Raw genomic sequence first — 20332 nt, forward strand, 5'->3', positions numbered from 1 at the left:
ATTGTTATAACAAACTTGAAATATTCAAAGGCATACATGCACTATTGTATGAGGTTTATTGAAATTACAGACATATATAAAAAGAGCAGTAATTATTCAGTTCAGATCATCTAGAATAAAGATCCTATGATATAGCATAATATCCTAATATTTATTCTGGACAAGGATATAGTGAATTAAAGAAGTAAACCAACCTTGCTTTTTTCTGGCACTGTTACAAATATGAAATAATTAATGTTTCATCCTGAGTATTGTAGTCTTACAGGTGCTGTTGTCTATTAACTAATGGAAAAGAGCTGCAACTAAGTGTTATGAGGGTTATGAATTAGCAGTATTAAAGGTCTCAGGCAAATCTCAATCTCACAGCCCTTGGGCTATAATCAGCCTTCAACTAGTATAATTCTAGTATTACTCGGTAGTACTTTTTCTCTTTACCCGTGGTTAAGCAATAACTGCTCTATTTTCTGTAGATTTTGGCTGGTTGAGTTTTCTGGTCTACAGCTCAATATGCAAAAAAAATTGTATTTTGTATGAAAACATAGCAGCCATGAAAACCTTTTACTTTTATATCTGTTCCCTATTGATGTAGAACATGCAGATGCAGATTGCAGGCTGCACCATTATGCCGTTTTTAATGTAGTCTGCTAACACGGTGATGATGAAAACAATAGCGAGCAACAAATGAGTGCATCGCAATTTCCATCATCTGATTTGCACAGACCCATGTTTTCCAGATAAGTGAGGGGGGAGGCAAACACTAGGTGAATGCTGACTTCTCTGCACTTCTCTTTTACTACACTGATGTACTGTGCAAGCATGTGGACCTACATGCCATATGCATGCACAGTACATCAATAAACAGTGACGACAGTGGACGAACACCCTCCCATACCCTTCAAACTTCAATATACCTACTCTGGATGAAGAGTAATAGTACTACAGAGTAATAATAGAATTATGCTAGTTGAAGGCTGCTCATAATATACCTACTCTGAGGATGCACAACACTGGAGAAATGTGAATTCTCCACTGTCAGCAAAAGTGTTTCCAGTAATGCATTTTCACTGAAATGGCAACTGCAGATACTGCCATTGATCTACTGGCAGGGTCTCCCCTTAAGCAGTCTCATGCAGAATCTATGTTATACAGCTCACTAACCAAAAGTTTAAATCATTTTTACCTTCTTTTCAGATAAACAGCAGTGCACAAATATAACAATCTCATGAGAGTAAAGATTAATAAATGATTTAATTAAATTATAAAGAAAACAGTACAGGATCAGAGTAAATTGTATGTACATCAGTGCATACAGGGAAAAGAAATAAAAGGCAATAAAATAGGGTGAAGAGAGAGAGAGAGAGACAGAAACAAAACTCCGGATATTTTAAAGTTCCTTGGATAGAGCTTATCACAAAGTAATACTGACCATACATAAATTAATAACTAGTACTCAGATGTGGTTCCTCACACAAGACAACATCAATACCTTTTACTAGCATCTGGCATACTTTGTAGTTGCAGCCAAACACTACATATCCATAGCTGCTGTCCTTCAATCCTGAATGACACACCAGTTTTTCAACCATTATAGCAGTTGCATCTCAGAAGAAATGTAGTTGTTTGCTTTTCGGCTTCATTGTCTACATTAACAAGCAGGAATATAAAGTCTGGAACACACTTCACAGTCATTCCTTGTCCTGTGGCATTCAGAAAGACAAAAGAGAAACATTCCTCTAGCAATAAAAACATAATAACATGACAGAAGATAAGGGAACAAAATACATTTTAACTGTTTCATTAAGCCTGGTATTATCCATGGCTTCACAATTGCTTTTCTTTTAACATAGCTTTTCCCCCAACAGCACATCATCTACCAGAAGTATAGATGGCTCATCTAATGCCTGGAAACAAAAAGGTCCACTTTCAGCATTCCAACCCCAACTCTCTTCAGCTGAGGAGCAATTTAAAAACAAAGTCCGCAATCAGGTATCTGGGGCTCCTGAAATACAGGAACCAATCAGGTCCTGTTTCTGTATCCTGCCCCCATCCCTCCTGCCATAGATGTAACTTAAAAAAAAAATAGAGTTGAAAAATCTTTTCTTGTTTTAAACTGTAGCAAACTACATGCTACCTGTTAAACCACTAGCAGCACGTTGAAGTAGGAAAGCATTCAGTCTGAACAATTGTCACAGTTTTAGACACAGGGTAGGTTTACTGATGACTAAATGTAGGAGCTGCATACATCATGTCTATCCAAGTATGCCTCACACCAGAGTACTGTGTGTGGACCATCAAAATGGCAAGCCGTATTATAAGTAATAGAGTATAACAGAGACTGCATGATTAATACATAATAAGATATAAACACAAGAACTATAACTCTACTTACAGTTTAAAAATGGACTATAAGTAGCACAACATTTGCTGCAGTCACAGGACAACCTCACTGCATGCTACAAACTGTTGTTCATAGCATTGTTAAAACAGCATAGTGACACAGAAAATAAAAATTATCCAATAAAGAATACTACAATCATACTGGACTTAAAAGAATAAAAAAAAATCACAGCATTTTCAGGTACCACTGTGATCAGTGTGATGGGGTTTTCTGCTGTGTATATTTACATTTTTATTCACCAATTTATCTTTTCAGAATGATGTACCTGTGAACCAAATATTTTTATTACTTTTTACTGAGTCTGTTTTGGCCTAGTCTTCTCCTGCTTCACATTAGGTTGCCTGGGTACAAGGCATCTGTATAAAATGTATTTGTCCCTTTCTCCTTACCTGCACTCATCTGTCTCCTGTCTTGCCAGTTATAGGGTGGGTCTTTTCTATGTAGAGTGGCAGAATATATGCCTGTGTTACAAATATCCTGGGCTTCCAAATAGCCCAAATTATTGTCAAGTAGGCTATGGTGAAGGAACAGAGATCCAATTTATGTATTTTCTTTAGTAGGATAGTGATTAGGGTGAGATGGTAATTTACGGACTGTATGATGGTGAAAATTAGGGGTAGAATGTGCTTATCTCAAGCATATTGACTGGTGTTAGAGGATAGCGGCTAACCAACTCCACTGGAGAATGACCAGTCATTCATTAAATGAAATGCAACCATATACATAAGTGTAGTCTTTTTCTGATATAGCTAAGACCCATTCAAGTTAAGCCCTATCCATTCCATGTGCAATTGCCTCTTAAATTAAGTCACCAGCCAACCCTGATGACAGGACAGTGTGACAGATGGTGCTTTGCTTAGAATGCAAATCAAAGCCTATGTTTTTTCATGACAAGTCATATCATCACTTACATGGATGCAGACTAATAACTACAGATTTGTTTGAATGTTCATAGGTTCATAGGTTCATACTAGGCTATATGCCCTAGGGCATTTATAAGCCTAGCCAGAGTGTGTTTGGCTTTCGCCACCCATTTTAAATTTATTTTGCTATGCCCTTTTTCGAGGTTAGTATACTGTGCCTCTGTCTAACAGTGACACAGAAGTGATACCCGGGGTAAACCTATGATCTCCCATCCACTCATCAAGATTCCTCTTGAAGAGAGTCAATGAGGGACTCTGCCTAACCTGGACTGGGATTTTATTCCAGAGTGAAGGGAGAATTTGGGTTATGAATCTGTCCCTCCAGCATGTCCTATTTATTTCAGTGCTGAGGTTCAAGTCTCTCAAGCGCATAGCTCGATGGGATTTGGATTTTCTGAGGTGCAGCATGTCCTTTAATTCCGGGTTGGACATGGCTTTATACGTCAGGCACAGATCGCCTCTGAGCAGGCGGTATGCCACTGAGTAGAGCTGGAGTTTCTTTAACCGTGCAGCATATGGCATCTGTTTGAGCCCTTTGATCCTTTTGGGGTCTTTCCAGTTGCTGCAGGTATCTGGTAAGGTACATCCCAAAAGGGGCATTGTACTCAATTATGAGCCTGATGAGGGATGAGTAAAGAGGCACGATGACCTCCCCTGATCTAGATGTGAATCCCTTCATGATTAGGTGGGCTATATAAAATGTTTTTCTAACCACTTTGGCCACGTGGTTGTCAAATGAGAGATTGCTATCAACTTGGGTCCCCAGGTCCCTAATTACGTCTTCTGTACTTAATGGATTACCACCTATGTGGTAATTTGTGGGCACTTTGTTTTTGCCAAAGGGGATGACTATACACTTTTTGGTGTTTAGCTTGAGGCCATGGCTCTGGCACCAGTTGTCTGTTTCTATGAGGCCCTTTTGGAGGATGCTTGTGTCGGCTGGAGAGTCGATTATGGCACCCAGTTTGCAGTCATCTGCGAACCTGATCAGCCACAGTCCTTCTGTGTTGGCCTGTAACTCTGAGAAATATATACCGAAGAAGAGAGGTCCCAGGACTGAGCCTTGTGGGACGCCACTTGTAACTGGTTTGGAGTCTGACATGGCTCCAGCAATTCTAACCATGTGGGTTCTGTCCTTGAGCCAGTTTGCAACCCATCTAGTGACGTAGGGGTTTATATTTAAGCTGGTGAGCTTATCTATAATGCCCGAGTGAGGTATTGTATCAAACGAAAGTTTTTGCGAGGTCCAGTTAGGCTGTGTGGACCACCTTCCCCTCGTCAATGGCCTTGGTGACTGTTTCAAAGAAATCGACCAGGTTTAAGAGGCAGGATCTTCCCTTAACAAAGCCTAACTGGGTAGGATCCAGTCTCTGTAGGTCCCCAATATCTTTATTTATGAAGTCCATGATGATCCTTTCCATAGCTTTGCAGACCAAGCTAGTCAGGCTTATGGGGCAATAGTTTCCAGGATCTGTTGAGGCACCACCTTTGTGGAGAGGGACCACTGTTGCTGTACACCACTCTTTGGGTACATATCCTGTAGTAAGGCTGAGATTGAACAGTAGTTTTATGTTTGGGTTTAGCTCTTCTTGGAGTTCATGTAGGATGCAGCCCGGGACACCGTCTGGTCCCATTGATGCTGTGTTTTTTGCTTTGGAGAGGGCAGCTCTTACCTGAGCATCTGAGATGTCAGGGGGGCAGCACTCTCCTGGGATAGATATTTGCCCTTTTGGTGGGGAGGGGGGGAGAAATTTGTGCTGAACCTGTCAGCTAGGATGTTGGCAATGTCTGTGGGTTCGATGTATTTTTTGTCATTTTGGACTAATTCTGAGCATATCTGGGAATTCCCACCCAGGTTCCTAACATAACTAAAGAAAGCCTTGTGATTATCCTTAGTGTCCTGTGCAATTTTTCTCTCAAAGCTGGCCTTAGACGATTTTATGAGTGGCCCTAGTTTTTTGCTAATACTGATCAGAGATGCCTTCCCTTTTTGGGATTTTGCTCTATCATTAGTAGCTTCCTCCTTCTATTGTATAGTTTGTTTATGGTTGGGGTCCACCAGACAGGATGTCTGCCTTTGGAGGCTAGGGTCTTGGTTTTATTTGGGATTGCATGATCCATGCATTCCTGAAGGTGTTCATAGAATGCGGTTATAAAGGATTCTGTGGTCTGAGCCGTATTTTCCACAGGCTCGGGGGCTTTGAAGGATTCCACCTCGGTTTTGAGGAGTGTGAAATTTGCTTTAGAGAAGTTTTTCACTGTGGTTTTCTGGGCAGGGGGTGGGGTCGGGATGTGAATATCCAGTGAGATTAGTTTATGGTCTGATCTTAGCAGTGAGGGATACATTTCTGGTCTGGAGCATACAGTCCCCATGTTGGTGATGATCAGGTCCAGTATGTTTTCCCCTCTTGTGGGAGTGGTAACAAGTTGCTCCATAGCATTTGAGTTTATAAATGCTAGGAACCTTTGGGCTAGGGTGTTGGAGCTAGAGTAATGCTCCAAGTCTATGTTTGGGTAGTTGAAGTCGCCCAATATAATGGTATTTGGAGAGACCTTCATATTTTCCAGTGTTCTCAGGAAGGCCGAGTGGGGTTCCTGGGTTTGGGAGGATGGTCTGTAGCAGGCTATGACATGGAAGGCAGTTTTACCCACTGTTAGTTGCACATGGATAGTCTCTGATGCTTCGTGCTGTGCCACCAACCTGGAAGTGTGGGTATCTTTGACGAATTTTGATACCCCCCCTCCTTTTGTGGTTTGGTCCAAGTTTTGGGGCCAAAAAGCATGGTATGAGGTATAACCTGGTAGGTCTGGGGTGCTCTCAGGAGCCTTGAACCAGGTTTCTGTTACTGCACAGATATCGATGTTCTCCATGCTAAGGAGAGTTTTGAGTGCGTGCATGTTGAGGTTTAGACTTCTGGCGTTGAGTAGCATTACTCTTAGTTTCTTATGTGCATTACTTATCTGATACTTTACATTTTATGTAAGGTAGCAACAAACAACTGTAATACCTATAGCTAAAAATCAACACAATCAAACCTAAATTAATCAGTCTAATAAGATCAGAAGTTAAAAGACTGAAAAAAATAAGGAAAAACACATTTTTTTCTGCAGAGGAGCTAACCTCTCTGCACCTCTCATGTGTGGGATGTTTCCCTCACACCCCCTACTACTTATATATACCAATTCAAGATTGCATAACAGCTGAAAAAGGGCAAATTCCCAATCCCTGCTATACCATAACCTCCCATGGCATACTGCAATCATATATATACTTATTCACTTGTGCTGTGATTATAAATTAGATATTCTGAATCTTTAACCAGAGAGAGGATTCTGTAACAGATATATACAGTAGTATTTTATGTTGTGACAAGAATAGATACAAATTATACATTTTTGAATAGAGAAAATGGGAAATACCTGAAACAAGAAGTTTCATGCTAGTGCAAAGTTAAGGTGGAAGAATAAATAACACAATAATCCACAAACATTTATAGTTAAGCAACTGAATTAAATATGTACAGCTGTTTATTACTGTGGATAGTTCAGACTTAAATTCAAAAATACAGGTTGTAGAATACTTTACACAAGATGACTGCTTACTGTTTCATGACAGCACCTAAAATTTTTGTTTTAATTCATGACAGAGTATGTTCTACAGCTTTTCTTAGGCACTATATTATTTCCATGGGTTCCAGTAGGGAAAACAAGTTTGCATTCCTTTTCATTTAGTATTAATGTTATACCTGGCAAAGATGTTTACAAGTATATTAAAATGGATGCCACCAAGAATATTCTTAGTGAAATATATAGTATGATAACTTGCCCTGACATGTGCAATTTCTCTTTTTGCAGGAAGAAATGCTTAAAGTTGGTATTGCAAAGAATAAGGAGCTTGCAGATAGCAGGTGTCACATTTATGAAAAGGTCGGGAAAGATGCATTTGAAAACGTGTAAGTTTTCTTAATTACTTACTTTGCATTGCAATTAATCAGTTTGCAACCTTACTATTTAAATATCACTTTTCTAAACAAAACATATTAACATTTCTGTAAAATTCATTATAATGTTGCACTACAAAGAATAATTATAGACCAAAAGTTCCACTGAACAGTATTCCAAAATTTTGTTCATTACAGACAAGTTAATTTTATGAATTAGTCACTACATTTTAATGTGGATAATGTGTCAATAAATCACATGGTATGCAGACATATGCAATGCCTATAGAAGTTAAAATGACATAACAAAGCATTAACAAACTATTGACAAAGTGAATGTGTCAGTGAGAGCTCTTGTGCAGCAGTTGATTACCTCTCAGTTTTATAAGTCCAGAAGAGAAGATTTGTGGAGAGACTTATGAGGTATTCACTGCCGTTCCCTTTAATAACAGAACAGCCCAAGGATCTACATCATTATACCCCCACACTTAATATTTCTTGTTCTAATACTTCTACTCATCAGTAGAGGCCAACTAAAGAGAGGTCACTGTTTTAAAGGATTTATTTAAGGTAAAATAACGTGCTCCGAGTTATAGACATTAAGGATATTTCCTAACACATCATCAACAGCATTTTTCTATTTGCCTGTGACACAAGATATTGTAAAAGCAGATGAACTGACAGAAGCTCTAAGTGAAATAAGGAGAAAATTTTGAATGCTAAATTTTATACCAAAGAAATGTGTGCCAGTACATACCAGCTTAAAAAATCCATATTTATAATAATAGAGTATAAAATATGATGCTGTATCATACATCAGGGAGGAAAAGTGCTATGGGGTGCCAATTCTAGTGACTTTAAAGTGGAAAAAGAGTAATACAATGGTATAAGTAGCTAGCAGGGAGGAACATGTACCTAGCAGAAAAAGGGTGAGGGATTCATAACCCCAGTGACCTCAAAATAGAACAAGAGGAATGCATTGCTACAGGTAAAGTAACTAGGATACAGGTAACAAATCCAATCACATGACAGACATAAGGCACCAATTAGAAATCAACTTTGTGTATTGTAGAACGGAGCCATAACTTGGGTTAGGAGAAGGAACCAGATGCCAGTACTGCATCTACAACTACCTGCTGAAGTACTCAGCGTATGATAATTTAACTTCATCCTCCTGCACTACCTTACTCATGAGTGCTAATCCTAACCTTCCCGTAACCCTAGCCCTACCCGTTACATTACTGAAAACCCTTTCCTTAACAGTACCATTAAACAAGACAAAATGACACAGAAAACTCAACAGTAGTCGATGACAACATTAAATTTATCCCCTTGCCTAAGCCTAATCCTAACCTGCGAACACCCGCACATACACGCTGCTTTAAAAATCATCACCTTTTCAGGCAATCATTTCTTTTCCTGCATACTCCTACATATCTACATATGTATATATGAGTCTACTTTAAAATGTCTACCTATTGGAACATCGATTTTCAAATCATTGAGACGACAATGCTGAAATTTCAGAAAGCCAAACTCCCAGAACGTCATCATTTCACTCAGGAAAACTAACCACTGGGCCACCAATGACTACAAAATGAACAGAAGCAAACTAAATACTCCAATGTTAGAGACCCCCCACACCCCCTCACATGGCAGGCTATACCCCCCCAACTAAATATACCAACTACAATATCGTACTACAGTGGAGAACAAGGCAAACCTAACCATGGTGTCCCAGTGATTAGTTTCTAAGAGTGAAATTGTGACATTCGGGGATATCTGCTTTCTGAAGTTTCACTGCCCTCATCTCAACCTTATGAATTTTGCGTAACTGAAATGTCAATGTTTTAAAGTACACCTATATATATAAATATATATATATATATATATATATATATATATATATATATATATATATATATATAAAATATATGCGCGTGTGTGTAAGTTTGTCATTCATTTGGTAGAAAATATATTTAGGAAAATCACAAATTAGTGATGATAAAAGAGTGAATACTCATATGAATGACTCTACGTTTGTGAGAATGACATTTGTTTGATTTCGAGTGTTATATAGTGTAGGAGTATGCAGTTAATATATATATATATATATATATATATATATATATATATATGTGTGTGTGTGTGTGTGTGTGTGTGTAAACATAGTAGAAGTATGGTAATGACTAGAAATTGCAGTTAACAAATATTAGCTATAGACTGGAAAAATGTGTCGAAATATCATATGATATAGGTGATTCATGTTGATTGCTCAACAACTCTATCAAAGAGTGCTGCTTGATCAAAAAAAAAGTCAGAAACAGCTTTTGCTGAACCTCAGAGGTAAGCTTTTTTGCAGGAAGTTCAATATACATACTCCAAGGTCCTACAACAGGAGCATAAACTGAGTGACCTCCACTGTTGAAAAAAAAATTATTTCACTCAAATTTCCTCAATCACCCGTCACTCACTAAAAGTGCCATCTATCGACTGATACATTACCGTATGGGAAAGTACAACATGAAACTACATTATTAAAAACTATAAAAAATTAAAAACTGACAGATGCTTCTGTGAGCACATCATTTAGATTTTTGAGTTTTAAACCAGGTAAACAGATTATAATTGGCAGTGATAGTGAGGGGTGCTCCTGTTTCCTCCCACATCCCAAAGACATGCTGTAGGTGGATTGGGCACTCTAAATTGGCCCTAGACATGAATGCGTGCGTGTGTGCCTTCTGAGGAAGGTTGGGCTGGCAACTCGACACCATAAAACTCAACTGCCAATCATGAGCAGACATGTGATGCACTGTGGCAACCCCTAAATGGGAAAAAAACAAAAGAAGAAGTGTTACTGAAGATATGTCTTAGAAGGTAGTTTGCACTAGACTAGAAAATATCCCTCTGACAATGACTTGTTCAATGAACGTTAGCCACTGAGCTACTTCTGTTATATAATCGGCAGTAATGTATACTACAAGTTATTTTATCTAATTATTGCTTCTATAAGCACTACAAAATGTGTCAGACAATTCATGATGCTCTGGGCAGTAATATGAACTCATCACAGCTGATGATGATCATAAAATGGACTGTATCAAACAAGCAGTCGGCAGAACAAATAAGAAATGTTAAGCCATTCTAAAAGTGTTTTCAGACCAACATCTGTAGTTTGCTTAACTGGTTGATGGCATGGGGGTGGAGACTGGGACCAGTTGCAGGTGGTATGGCAGTGTCTTGCAGGACATGAAACTCACACATGGCAGGGCAGTATATCAAAAAAGCTATTAGCGCTGATATGGATATGGTGTCATTTCGCTGAATCAGTTTGCAAGTTGGGAGCACCTAACAGTCAAGAGTCATCTCTGTAGAAGGCAGGGCTTTGACAAAAGAATCTAAAATCATATAAGAACCAAACCTGATGTAAGAAAAGCAGTGTATGTATCCTTTTAACAGGATGGCACACTTAGTTTGTTAGGGTAAAGCTTTTTTTTTTCTTGGTGTGAATGAAAATTATCAGTGCATGTTCTTTGAACAGTGACTGCAAGCATGCTGAAATGTCATCCTGGTTGGCATTTTGACATATCATATTGTTGAGTGCTATCTTCATGATTTTAGTTCCATAAAATGGCTAGTCTCTGACTGTTTTGTTCTTTTGCTTTATTGTAATGCACTTTTTCATACTCACAGGTTATTTCCTTTTTTACCCATACCTGTATGCCAATGGAGTTAGCATATTTCAGTACGAAAGGTCTATGAATGAATATATAGGTGGTCGCTTGCCCTTCTACAAAAATAATGTCTTAAGCATTTTGGCAGGTTATCTTTTGAATGATTTGCACTACAGAGATTGCATCTAACAGTCTGCACATTGATTTCGGGTGGTATATCTCATTAGTAATGTATGTGGCTCTTGCTCCAAGTAACAGTTTTAAATTCTGAGACCTCTAAGTGTGAGTCTTGGGATAAAGATACTGATTGTAGGAAATGCAAACTAACATATATAAAGTCTGAAACAGCTTTGTCTAGGAGTAATCTATTTTTTGAGACATAGCACTCTCAGAGTTTATGCATAGAATTAGTGGGGGGGTGTGAGAACTGCATCTTCCATATTGTGGGGTCCAGGGAGGCTTGCCTCCAATATAAATATCTTTAAAGGAAAACAGTGAATTGCAATTTGCTGTTCCCATTTAGTTTCACAATTATTTCTGTATAATTCTAGGACTCCCAATTACAAGTTTCATAATGACAATAAGGAATTTGGTGCTACATTAAACTTTTCAACAATTTTTGGGAAAAGTGAGTGAACAATTATAGTGGCCATTCAATTCATTTTATGGAATATTATGTTTATAATTCATTTTATGTAATATTATGTTTATAAAAGTATATCTTCAAAAGATGATATTCTTCTTTTGACAGCTGTACCATGGTTGATTGAACTAAATAAATTAGCTAAAATTATTGACTACTGTATGTGTAAGTGTACTGAATTTATGCTCCCATCTTTAGCCTACTTGCAACATATACCAAAAAGCTGCCAACAGCGCCACTTGAAAAATTGAGGGAGGCATCAAGCGCAATAGCAAAAGCTGCAGCCAAGTGCTGTCCTTTGGAAAATTTTAAGCGAAATGCTTGTTCTGAAGATATAGTAAGTATTTATTAATGTAATTAACATGCATGCATGTTTGTTAATTTATTTATTTATTTATTTTATTTTACATTTGTTGACCGAGCTAGTCTAACTGGATATATGTCCATTTTCAGTAGAGGCCCGGGGACGAAAGCTCCACATAGAAGACATACACAAACAGAACATAAACATTAATTACAGAAAGCTTGTTAGACAATAACAGAAGTTCCATGGTAACAAACATTTTTTTTTTCACAATTATGAAGAGAGAAAAGGATTTAGAAGTATGTGGTAGACACCCAAAGCAAAGTAATAAGGAGGAGCAAGAGAACAAGATACTTAAAAAAGGGATTGGAAGAATTAGTTGAAGGTAGTAACTGAATGATAAGATGGCAAGATGGCCAATTCTGTTGTTCATAGGTACAGTAAGTAAGCTTGGAAGGTTATGGCCTTAAAGCTGAGAAAGAGAGATGTAAAATGATGTTGGGCTAGACTGACAGTGAGAGATACTCTAGTCGGGGTTAGTACAGGGACATAGCCAGTGGATTGTAAGGTATGATTTGAGATTCTTTTTAAATAGTGAAGTTGAAGAAAGAGATGTAAGTTCACCAGGAAGTAGGTTCCAGCTTTTGCCTGCAGTGTTAGTGAAAAGAGATTCTCTTGCTTTATTGTTAGATTTTTGATTAGTGAAGAGTAGTTTGTTTGCAGAGCGTAGGTTTGTAAGATTTTTATATGGGCAGATTAGACTTGTGAGAACTGGTGTGTTACTTGGATGATAAAGGGTTTTATGGGTAATAGTTAGTTGGTAAAGTAGAATTTGGTTCTGCAGTTCCAGCCAACCCAGTTGTTTCAGATTTTGGCAGTGATGGGATCTAATAGGGGAGCCAGTAGCAAATTTGGCAATATTATTGTAGGAGATTGCCAGCTTGTTGAGGTTACTTTTTGATAGATTTGTGTATATAGGGGAGGCATAAAAGAGTGTTGAGATGAGGTGGGTGTGGGCAATAGAAGTTCTAGCTATGGGAGTAAGGAAAAGTTTAATTCTATAGAGAGAGCCTAGTTTTCGGTTAACTAATTTTATGGTGGTGTTAATATGAGTATCGTAGTTAAGGTTGTAGTCAATTGACACTCCATGGTAGTGTCAGGGAATATAACTGTACTATTTTTGGATTTAATAGTGAAGTGAAGTGGGGTGGACTTGTATGAATCTCTTATTTTATATTACATGTGAACTTTCTAACTCCTCCGTGTCCAAAAAGTAGACCTAAAATAGTGCCTACCCAAACATTAAAGCAAAACACAGCACACAAATACTAACATTCATTAAATATGTAAAATCTGAATTTATTATATTTTTCAATATGCCAAAGTATATTTTATTGACTAAATAAGGCCCTTCTAAAGTTTTGTGTTTTTATTCAACAGTTACATTGCCTTGTAAGTCAAGCTATGTTTGGCATAAATACCCCATACTGTCTGTTGTGAAATGTGGAATTTAGTTATATTATAACCTCTTGAATATACCAGTTAAGCAGCATATACATTGACTGCATGCCTGTAGCTCAACATAGGGGTAGAATACTTCTGTAAGGCATATAAAAAGAAGGCACATTGCAACCATTTGAACTTTGTGTCCATGCTACAATCATCAGCATTCATAGGCTCATTAATAAATTCCAGTCAACACATCAGAAAATTGTTTGCATAATATAGACACTGAATCATATTCCTGTATCTGTAGTCCATGGGGGCATTTAGAAAGGGAAGATACAGCAAATGTCCTTTCAGAAAATATCTAGATTAAGAGCTTGGCTGCTGAATAAACATCAAAGTCAGCTGCTGACATCTGCAAGCTGTGGTTGCATGCATTGACTGCATAGGTTTAGCTATCTGCAATGGGGTGGGTCTGTATATGTTGTAGTTTGTGCCAGTCTCGGAAATGTACTACATCAACTGCAATCCTTGCTCAGCTCTGCAGAGGAGATGTACTTGGAGCTCACAGACTTAACATTGATGAAACAAAAGCCACCTTACAAGGGTGACAGCTGTACCGCATTGAGAGGCTTAATAAGTGTAACAGATTTAGGATGGCTGCCTTCACAGGTAAAATCCTAGGTCATAACATCACACCTCCAATTCATACTGACATTTCAGGCTTTTCTACTGGACACTTGCAGATACATTCTATCAATATAATAACTATAAGGGAGAATAATAAATTAAGAATATATGAACTGTCGATCTTTAAAGAAGAAAATGCTTAAAAAGTAAACTAGTTGTACTGGAGCTGTATCAAATTAAAAATATATGTAAATACTTTACAGAAAGATGAATATAAAAAAAGTGGTACTACAGTTGCCTTTTTCAATGATGTGTAATATGAAAAACAAAATGCGTAGAATGGTATACAGCTGTGCACTTACTACTATGGAACTTTAGTTTAATTTAGTATAATTAAGGCCTGCTTCACTTTCTGCACCTGTGCAGAGACTGCTACATGTTAATTCTAGCAAGGTCACATGCTGAGTTCCTTATATGGACTCCCACTTGTTGAATCTCATCCTTCTACCTTGACATTTAATTGTGGAATCTGGAAGTGCAAACTGAATCCACAGGGAATCATGTTTGGGAACTTATAAACAGAGTGACTGTTAATTCAGGTAGATAAACAGATGTCACAAATTATATAGTACAGTTCTATAACTTGAACTAACCATACCAGTAGATGTTCAAATGATCACTGCTGCAGTAGCCTTAGCTATATTATATCCTGCCAAGGACATAACAGCTGGCCAGCTTCCAAATCTTTAGGGCACCTTACACGCCCCCAAATTGCATTTCATGCTGAGCTGACTAAAAGACAACTTTGGGTGAGAAGCCATTCAAAGCTTTCCTGCCAGCAGACAGAGGGAGGCTGAGCCCTGAAAGCACAATGCTAAGAATAACAGAAAAATAAATGTCCACACCCTGGTATAAAAAAAGCACACCAAAAACATTGGGATGAAGAGAAGGAGAGAGGGAGGGAGTGAATACTGCATCAGTGATCATTCAAACATACTTTTGGTAATTGCCCCAGGCATTTTCAACATAAGGGATAGACACAGTTGTCTGGGACAGATGGGAGTTGCCACAGTGATCTTGGGAAATTCCTTCTGAATCATGAGAAGTACCATGGATTTTATTAGAATAGTGTCAGAGAAAGAGGAAACCCCTTTCAGGAGAATCAGAAACTGGCTCTCCAAAGAGTATGAATCAAAAATCTGAGGAAAAATTCCTGAATGCATCCTTGTGTTTTGAGAAATAGCTAATTTTCTAAAGAACCTGCAGGACCTCCACAGAGATTTTCTTGATAGTAGTTATAAAAGTGAGACTATCAGATGCATTTTTGAACCTGCTAAGGACCTAAAAGCAAGGGAAGATTTATATGACCCATGATGTTTTTTACGTGATTTCAGAAGTCATTACACTTACCAAAGGAAGGAAAAACGGAAAAGACATATGACCATAACTTTCAGTAAAGATGCCCATGAGATTAAAAGGATAATTTGTGACAACTGGTCCATTTTGTCTAGTAATTTACTGATGAGCAAGATACTGGATCATGGCCCTTATTTTGTTTTAAAAAAGATAGGAACATCAGGTCTTATGTAGAAGGGATGTTCAACAAGGGCAGTATAATGAGGCTTAGCACCTTTGAATGTGGGCCTCTTTTCTGTACTTTTTGAGTTCTTGAGCTGCAGAGATTTTTTTCATATGTCCCAGTACATGTAAAAAATATTTCAGTATGGTGGCTGGGAACTATAACAGTGAAAAACATGTTTACAGAGCCCAGTGCTCCAAGTGTCAGTTTATTTAGATAGGAGACACTATTTCTAAGTTTAAAAGGAGGATAGCCCAACACCTGACTGAAATTAGAAACAGACTAAGCAATAATCCTCTTGCAAAGCACAGCACTGAATCACCAGGTCATTCTTTTTTTCAATTTTCACATTTTGGACATGATCAGGATGGGTACACTGGAGGGGAACTGTAATGCCACCCATGAAAAGAAAGAGCTCAAAAAGCAGATTTGCCTTATTCCTTACAGCCTGCCTTGACTCAGAAGTGCTTGTGCAATTAAATGCATCCTTCACCTTAACAAACTGGACCACATATTCTGGTTAATGGTTTTGACATGACGTTTGCGCCTTTCTTCACTTTTCTTGGATATATTTATGCATGTTTTTTGATGGTTTCTACTTGATAACTGTTCTGCTACAACCTACGCATATGCATAGTCATTTGCATTTTTTTCTACACATTTTATAGTTTTTTTCCCTATTTTTAGTGTATAACTGATTTTATGGTGCTCAGTTTTAGCACTGATCTGACAAAGGCTTATGGGTGAAAGCGATTTCCTTCTTTGTTTTAAATGCGTTTATGATTACAGTTTAGTAATTCTGATTGTATTTTAATCTGTGATGTTTGTTTATATTGCATCTTTTCCAAGGGTACTATAGTGGGTGCTGTTTTCTTGATTCATGTGTCTGCATGCGTGTGCACACACACACACACACACACACACACACACACACACACACACACACACACACACACAAACACACACACACAGACACACACACTCCTCTTCATTTCGGATATTTGAGTTTATTTTTTTTTAATTGTATCAGTCCTTTTGGAAGGATCTTGTTGTTACCATGGTGCTAAATAGCCTTTAGTGAAAGGAGTTTTATGACACCTGGTTCCTGTCTGGAGTCAGGCTACAAGTTAATTACTATTTTACACTTCAGTTTATTTGCACTTTGTTTTATTAGAGCTCTTTCTGTTTCTTATTTTAGTTTGGATTGTAAAAAATGATTTGAGTTACATCAGGCTAGCTTTTAGTGGTAAACTTTGGCCATTACTGTGTATGAGGTTGTCCATTTTGCTTTTATGTACAGTATATATTAGTTTACCATGGGTTAAAACAGTCATTGAAAAGTTCATCTGATAAAGTCCAGTTGGTGAACAAGTGCTTATCATAAATTAAAGCTGAGTTATTCTTCAGTTCCTACTCAACCCAAGTAAGACAAAACATCTCCTGTTCCAACCTTCCAAAGCCACTGAAAACACACCTCCACTTCAACATTGTCGACAAAGACAATACCATCATCTCTCCATCAGAACACACAAAGTTACTTGGTGTGCAAATAGACAAAAACTTAGATTTGACACCCACATATCTCTCACAATAAAAAAAAGTTCACAAACTTGCTGCATTATATCGAAGCCGCCAATTCCTAACCAAGTCGGCTAGAATCTCCATAACCAATTCCCAGCTAATCTCCACCCTACTGTATGCATCCCCCATACTTACCAACCTTAGACAGACAGACCTACACAAGCTGAATGCTTGTTACAACAAAATTGCTAAATTTGCCACTGGAACCTCCTACCGCAGCCATCATTGTATCTCCTTTAAAGAACTAAACTTGGCTAAACTCCCACAACTCCTTCACTTTAATCAACTCACCCTCGCTCATAAACTTATTAACCACCCCCATAACATCCCTTTCCTTCAAACACTTCTCCAACCCTATCACTCCACTAGGCCCTTACGATCAAACAACAAAAATCAACTCACTGTTATCAAATCAAAAACTCAGCAGGAGAAACCATATTTTCATGTACCATATTTAAACTTTGGAACAATCTTCCACCCTCTATAAGTATTCTACCTTCCAGCAGCCTTTTCAAGACTCCACTCAAATTCCACTTAAATTTGCACTGGCTTTGTCCTTGTTCTAATCCAGACTAATGCCCCCACCCTTACCCCCCACACACCTAGACTCTTAACCCAACTATACTACCGCCACTACTAACCACAGTCAGAATTAGCTAGTTGTCTTTACATACTTTAAAATCTTGTCTGACAACTTTGTTACTAATATTATAAATGACAAGAAACTATCTTAACTTGCAACATTTACTGTATATACTGTTGATAATCAATATCTTGTTATTGTATTAAAGCCAACAACCTGTAATGTTGTTTACTATTGCTGCAACTTTGTATCTCTATTTATCATGTACATGATGTGGAGCTTTTCTCCCCGGACATCCAGTGAAAAAGGACCTGCATTCAGTCAGAATTTCCTGGTAAACAAATGTAATTAAATAATAAATAATGACTAGGACTGAGTGTTTTTCTTTAGTTCCATCACAAAAGAGGAATTAACATCTGTAGTTTTGGACTGTTTATTACTGTTGCTTGACACTAATGTTTAAGTGCTTTTATTTTTCATTTTTGACAACATGGAAGCAAAGTCAGTCCTCTATCTTAACTCTGGGGACAGCTATCTCCTCACATCTCTGTTGTAGTTGATGTACCTGTTGAGATTCAGAAACTTGACTCTCTTCAGGAAAAGAGGAATCTCTCTTCCTTTTAACAGAAACTGCTTTACAAGAAGGACCAACAACCTGAACAAAAACCATGAGCCAGTCACAGCTTAAGTATTCCTATCAAAATAAATCTGAAGAGGAGTAGGCACATGCTTGATTTTCTGTTTTGGTTGGAAAAATGTTTTCAACTGTATTACTAATGGTAGTTGCTGCTTCTAAAGCGATGGACATAATACTCTGATGCAAGAACCAACAAGATGACTTCTCCATTACCCACTAAGGGGACTACAACAGCTGCAAAAGATGTGGCTAACACCAAATCCATAGAGGCAGTACTTGCTATCCCAGAGGGATCCAGAGTAAAAGATGAGTCGTCTGAGATACAAATGACCACAGCAGAGTCACCCACCTGCAGTTGAGGCAAACTGCTAGCCTGTTATGATGGCAAAGGCTGTTTGCTTAACATTTTCTTTTTGTGGCTGGAAGAAGGACTGACCATGGGACCAGCAATCTGTTCCATGATCAAGCCAAAAATGAAAGACAAGCAGTAAATGCTGATAAAACTAATAGTCAACAAAAGTTACTTTTTTGACTGAAGAAACACATTATGAATCTTTAAAACACTGCAGCATCCCTACAACAGAAAATATTTTTTTTCCACAGAAAATATATTTTTCACTTAGTTTACATAACTTTTAACTGAGAGAAATAAATCAGTGCTTCACTTAAAAGAATGTTACAGTCTTGAGACAGTCCATTAAAACACAATACTCTTAGCTTTAAAATAATTTTCCTGAAGAAGAACATAACAAAACTACACCAAATTTAATAAAATGCAAGTTTTTTCCCATTTATCTGCCCAGCAAATGAAAGCAGAAGATGACCGTTGATCACCAAATAAGTAAGAGAAATGTACTTTTCAGTGGCATTAAAGCTCTCAAGGGCTTTGCAACCAAACTTGTCTTTTAGTCAGCTCAGCTCAGTCTGTTTGACAGTTTGGGTGCATGGAACTTGCCCTGTAACTTTGGTAGCTGAATGTTATATCCTTGGTAGGATATAACCCATATAGCTAGGGCTACTGCAGCAGTGATCAATATGAAGAACATCTCTAAACACAAGAACTACTGATTTGGAGCACATCTACACAGAGCAAGCTTTGGAAGCATTGCTTGTATAAGCTCAAACTGTATTTAGGACAGAAAGGCTAGCAACAGAAGGGATGGTGTATCTTTTAGCCAATAGCAGGTAGGTTTTCATTTAAAAATTTTAGTAGGTATTGGTGTCAAATAGTTGTCATGTTGGAGTGTGTTATTTTCAACTTATTGTGCACAATTTTACTATTTACATGTTTAATTTCAGCTGTAATTCTTGAATTTTGTTATTTGAAGTAAAGAATTGAATTATTCATCTTTAAATACTTGCGGGTGATGGTTCACTTTCCATTAAGGCCCTGCATTTTATTTGTTTATTCCACTGTTTGATGTCTGCATTTTGAGAAGTTTGCTTGTAAACTTTAACTGTTAACATATCTGTCCCATTTATCTGGTCAATTTGCCATATAATAACTGCATGATATGTGGATTTGCTTGATTGCTTTCTTGTTTAATTCAGTTATACTACCATTAACTATTATGTAGATTATAAAATTAATATGAGAATTATACTTTTGTTGCAGTTGTGCAACTGTCATCAGTATATATGTAGTCATAAACACACACACCAAAAAAAAAATATATATATATATATAGAGAGAGAGAGAGAGAGAGATATTGTTTCATTTGTTTTTGTCAAATCTATGTACATTTTCAAAAGTCACTACAAAAGCATTTTTACAGTACAATTTGAGGGAAGAGCTTCTTCATGCATGAGCACTGTTTAAGTATGAATTGATGCTGGTGGATCCAGCAACCCAGTATTTCCATGAGTTTTGTGAAGTATAAATAGATTTTTATCTATTATGATTTCCTATGCACTGATTTGGACATTTGATGGTTCATTTGTTTGATGGGTACGGATTTTTTTTTTTATTTGCACAACTTTATTATCAACATAT

The 20332-nt window shown here is 37.5% G+C and overlaps 1 protein-coding gene across 1 annotated transcript in view; it reads left to right on the plus strand.

Annotated features, from left to right (window-relative positions):
- The window catches only part of LOC122806379 (albumin-like), a 211177-nt gene that overhangs the window by 158474 nt on the left and 32371 nt on the right, over positions 1–20332 (plus strand). Inside the window, exons 10-11 of the mRNA XM_044076733.1 lie at positions 7177–7274; positions 11778–11916. Of these exons, the coding sequence (XP_043932668.1) occupies positions 7177–7274; positions 11778–11916 (237 nt within the window). The remainder of the gene's footprint in view (positions 1–7176; positions 7275–11777; positions 11917–20332) is intronic.

The sequence above is a fragment of the Protopterus annectens genome, chromosome 7.part0 (assembly GCF_019279795.1).
Source record: "Protopterus annectens isolate FY-2018-M chromosome 7.part0, PAN1.0, whole genome shotgun sequence".
Taxonomy (NCBI): Eukaryota; Metazoa; Chordata; order Ceratodontiformes; family Protopteridae; genus Protopterus; species Protopterus annectens.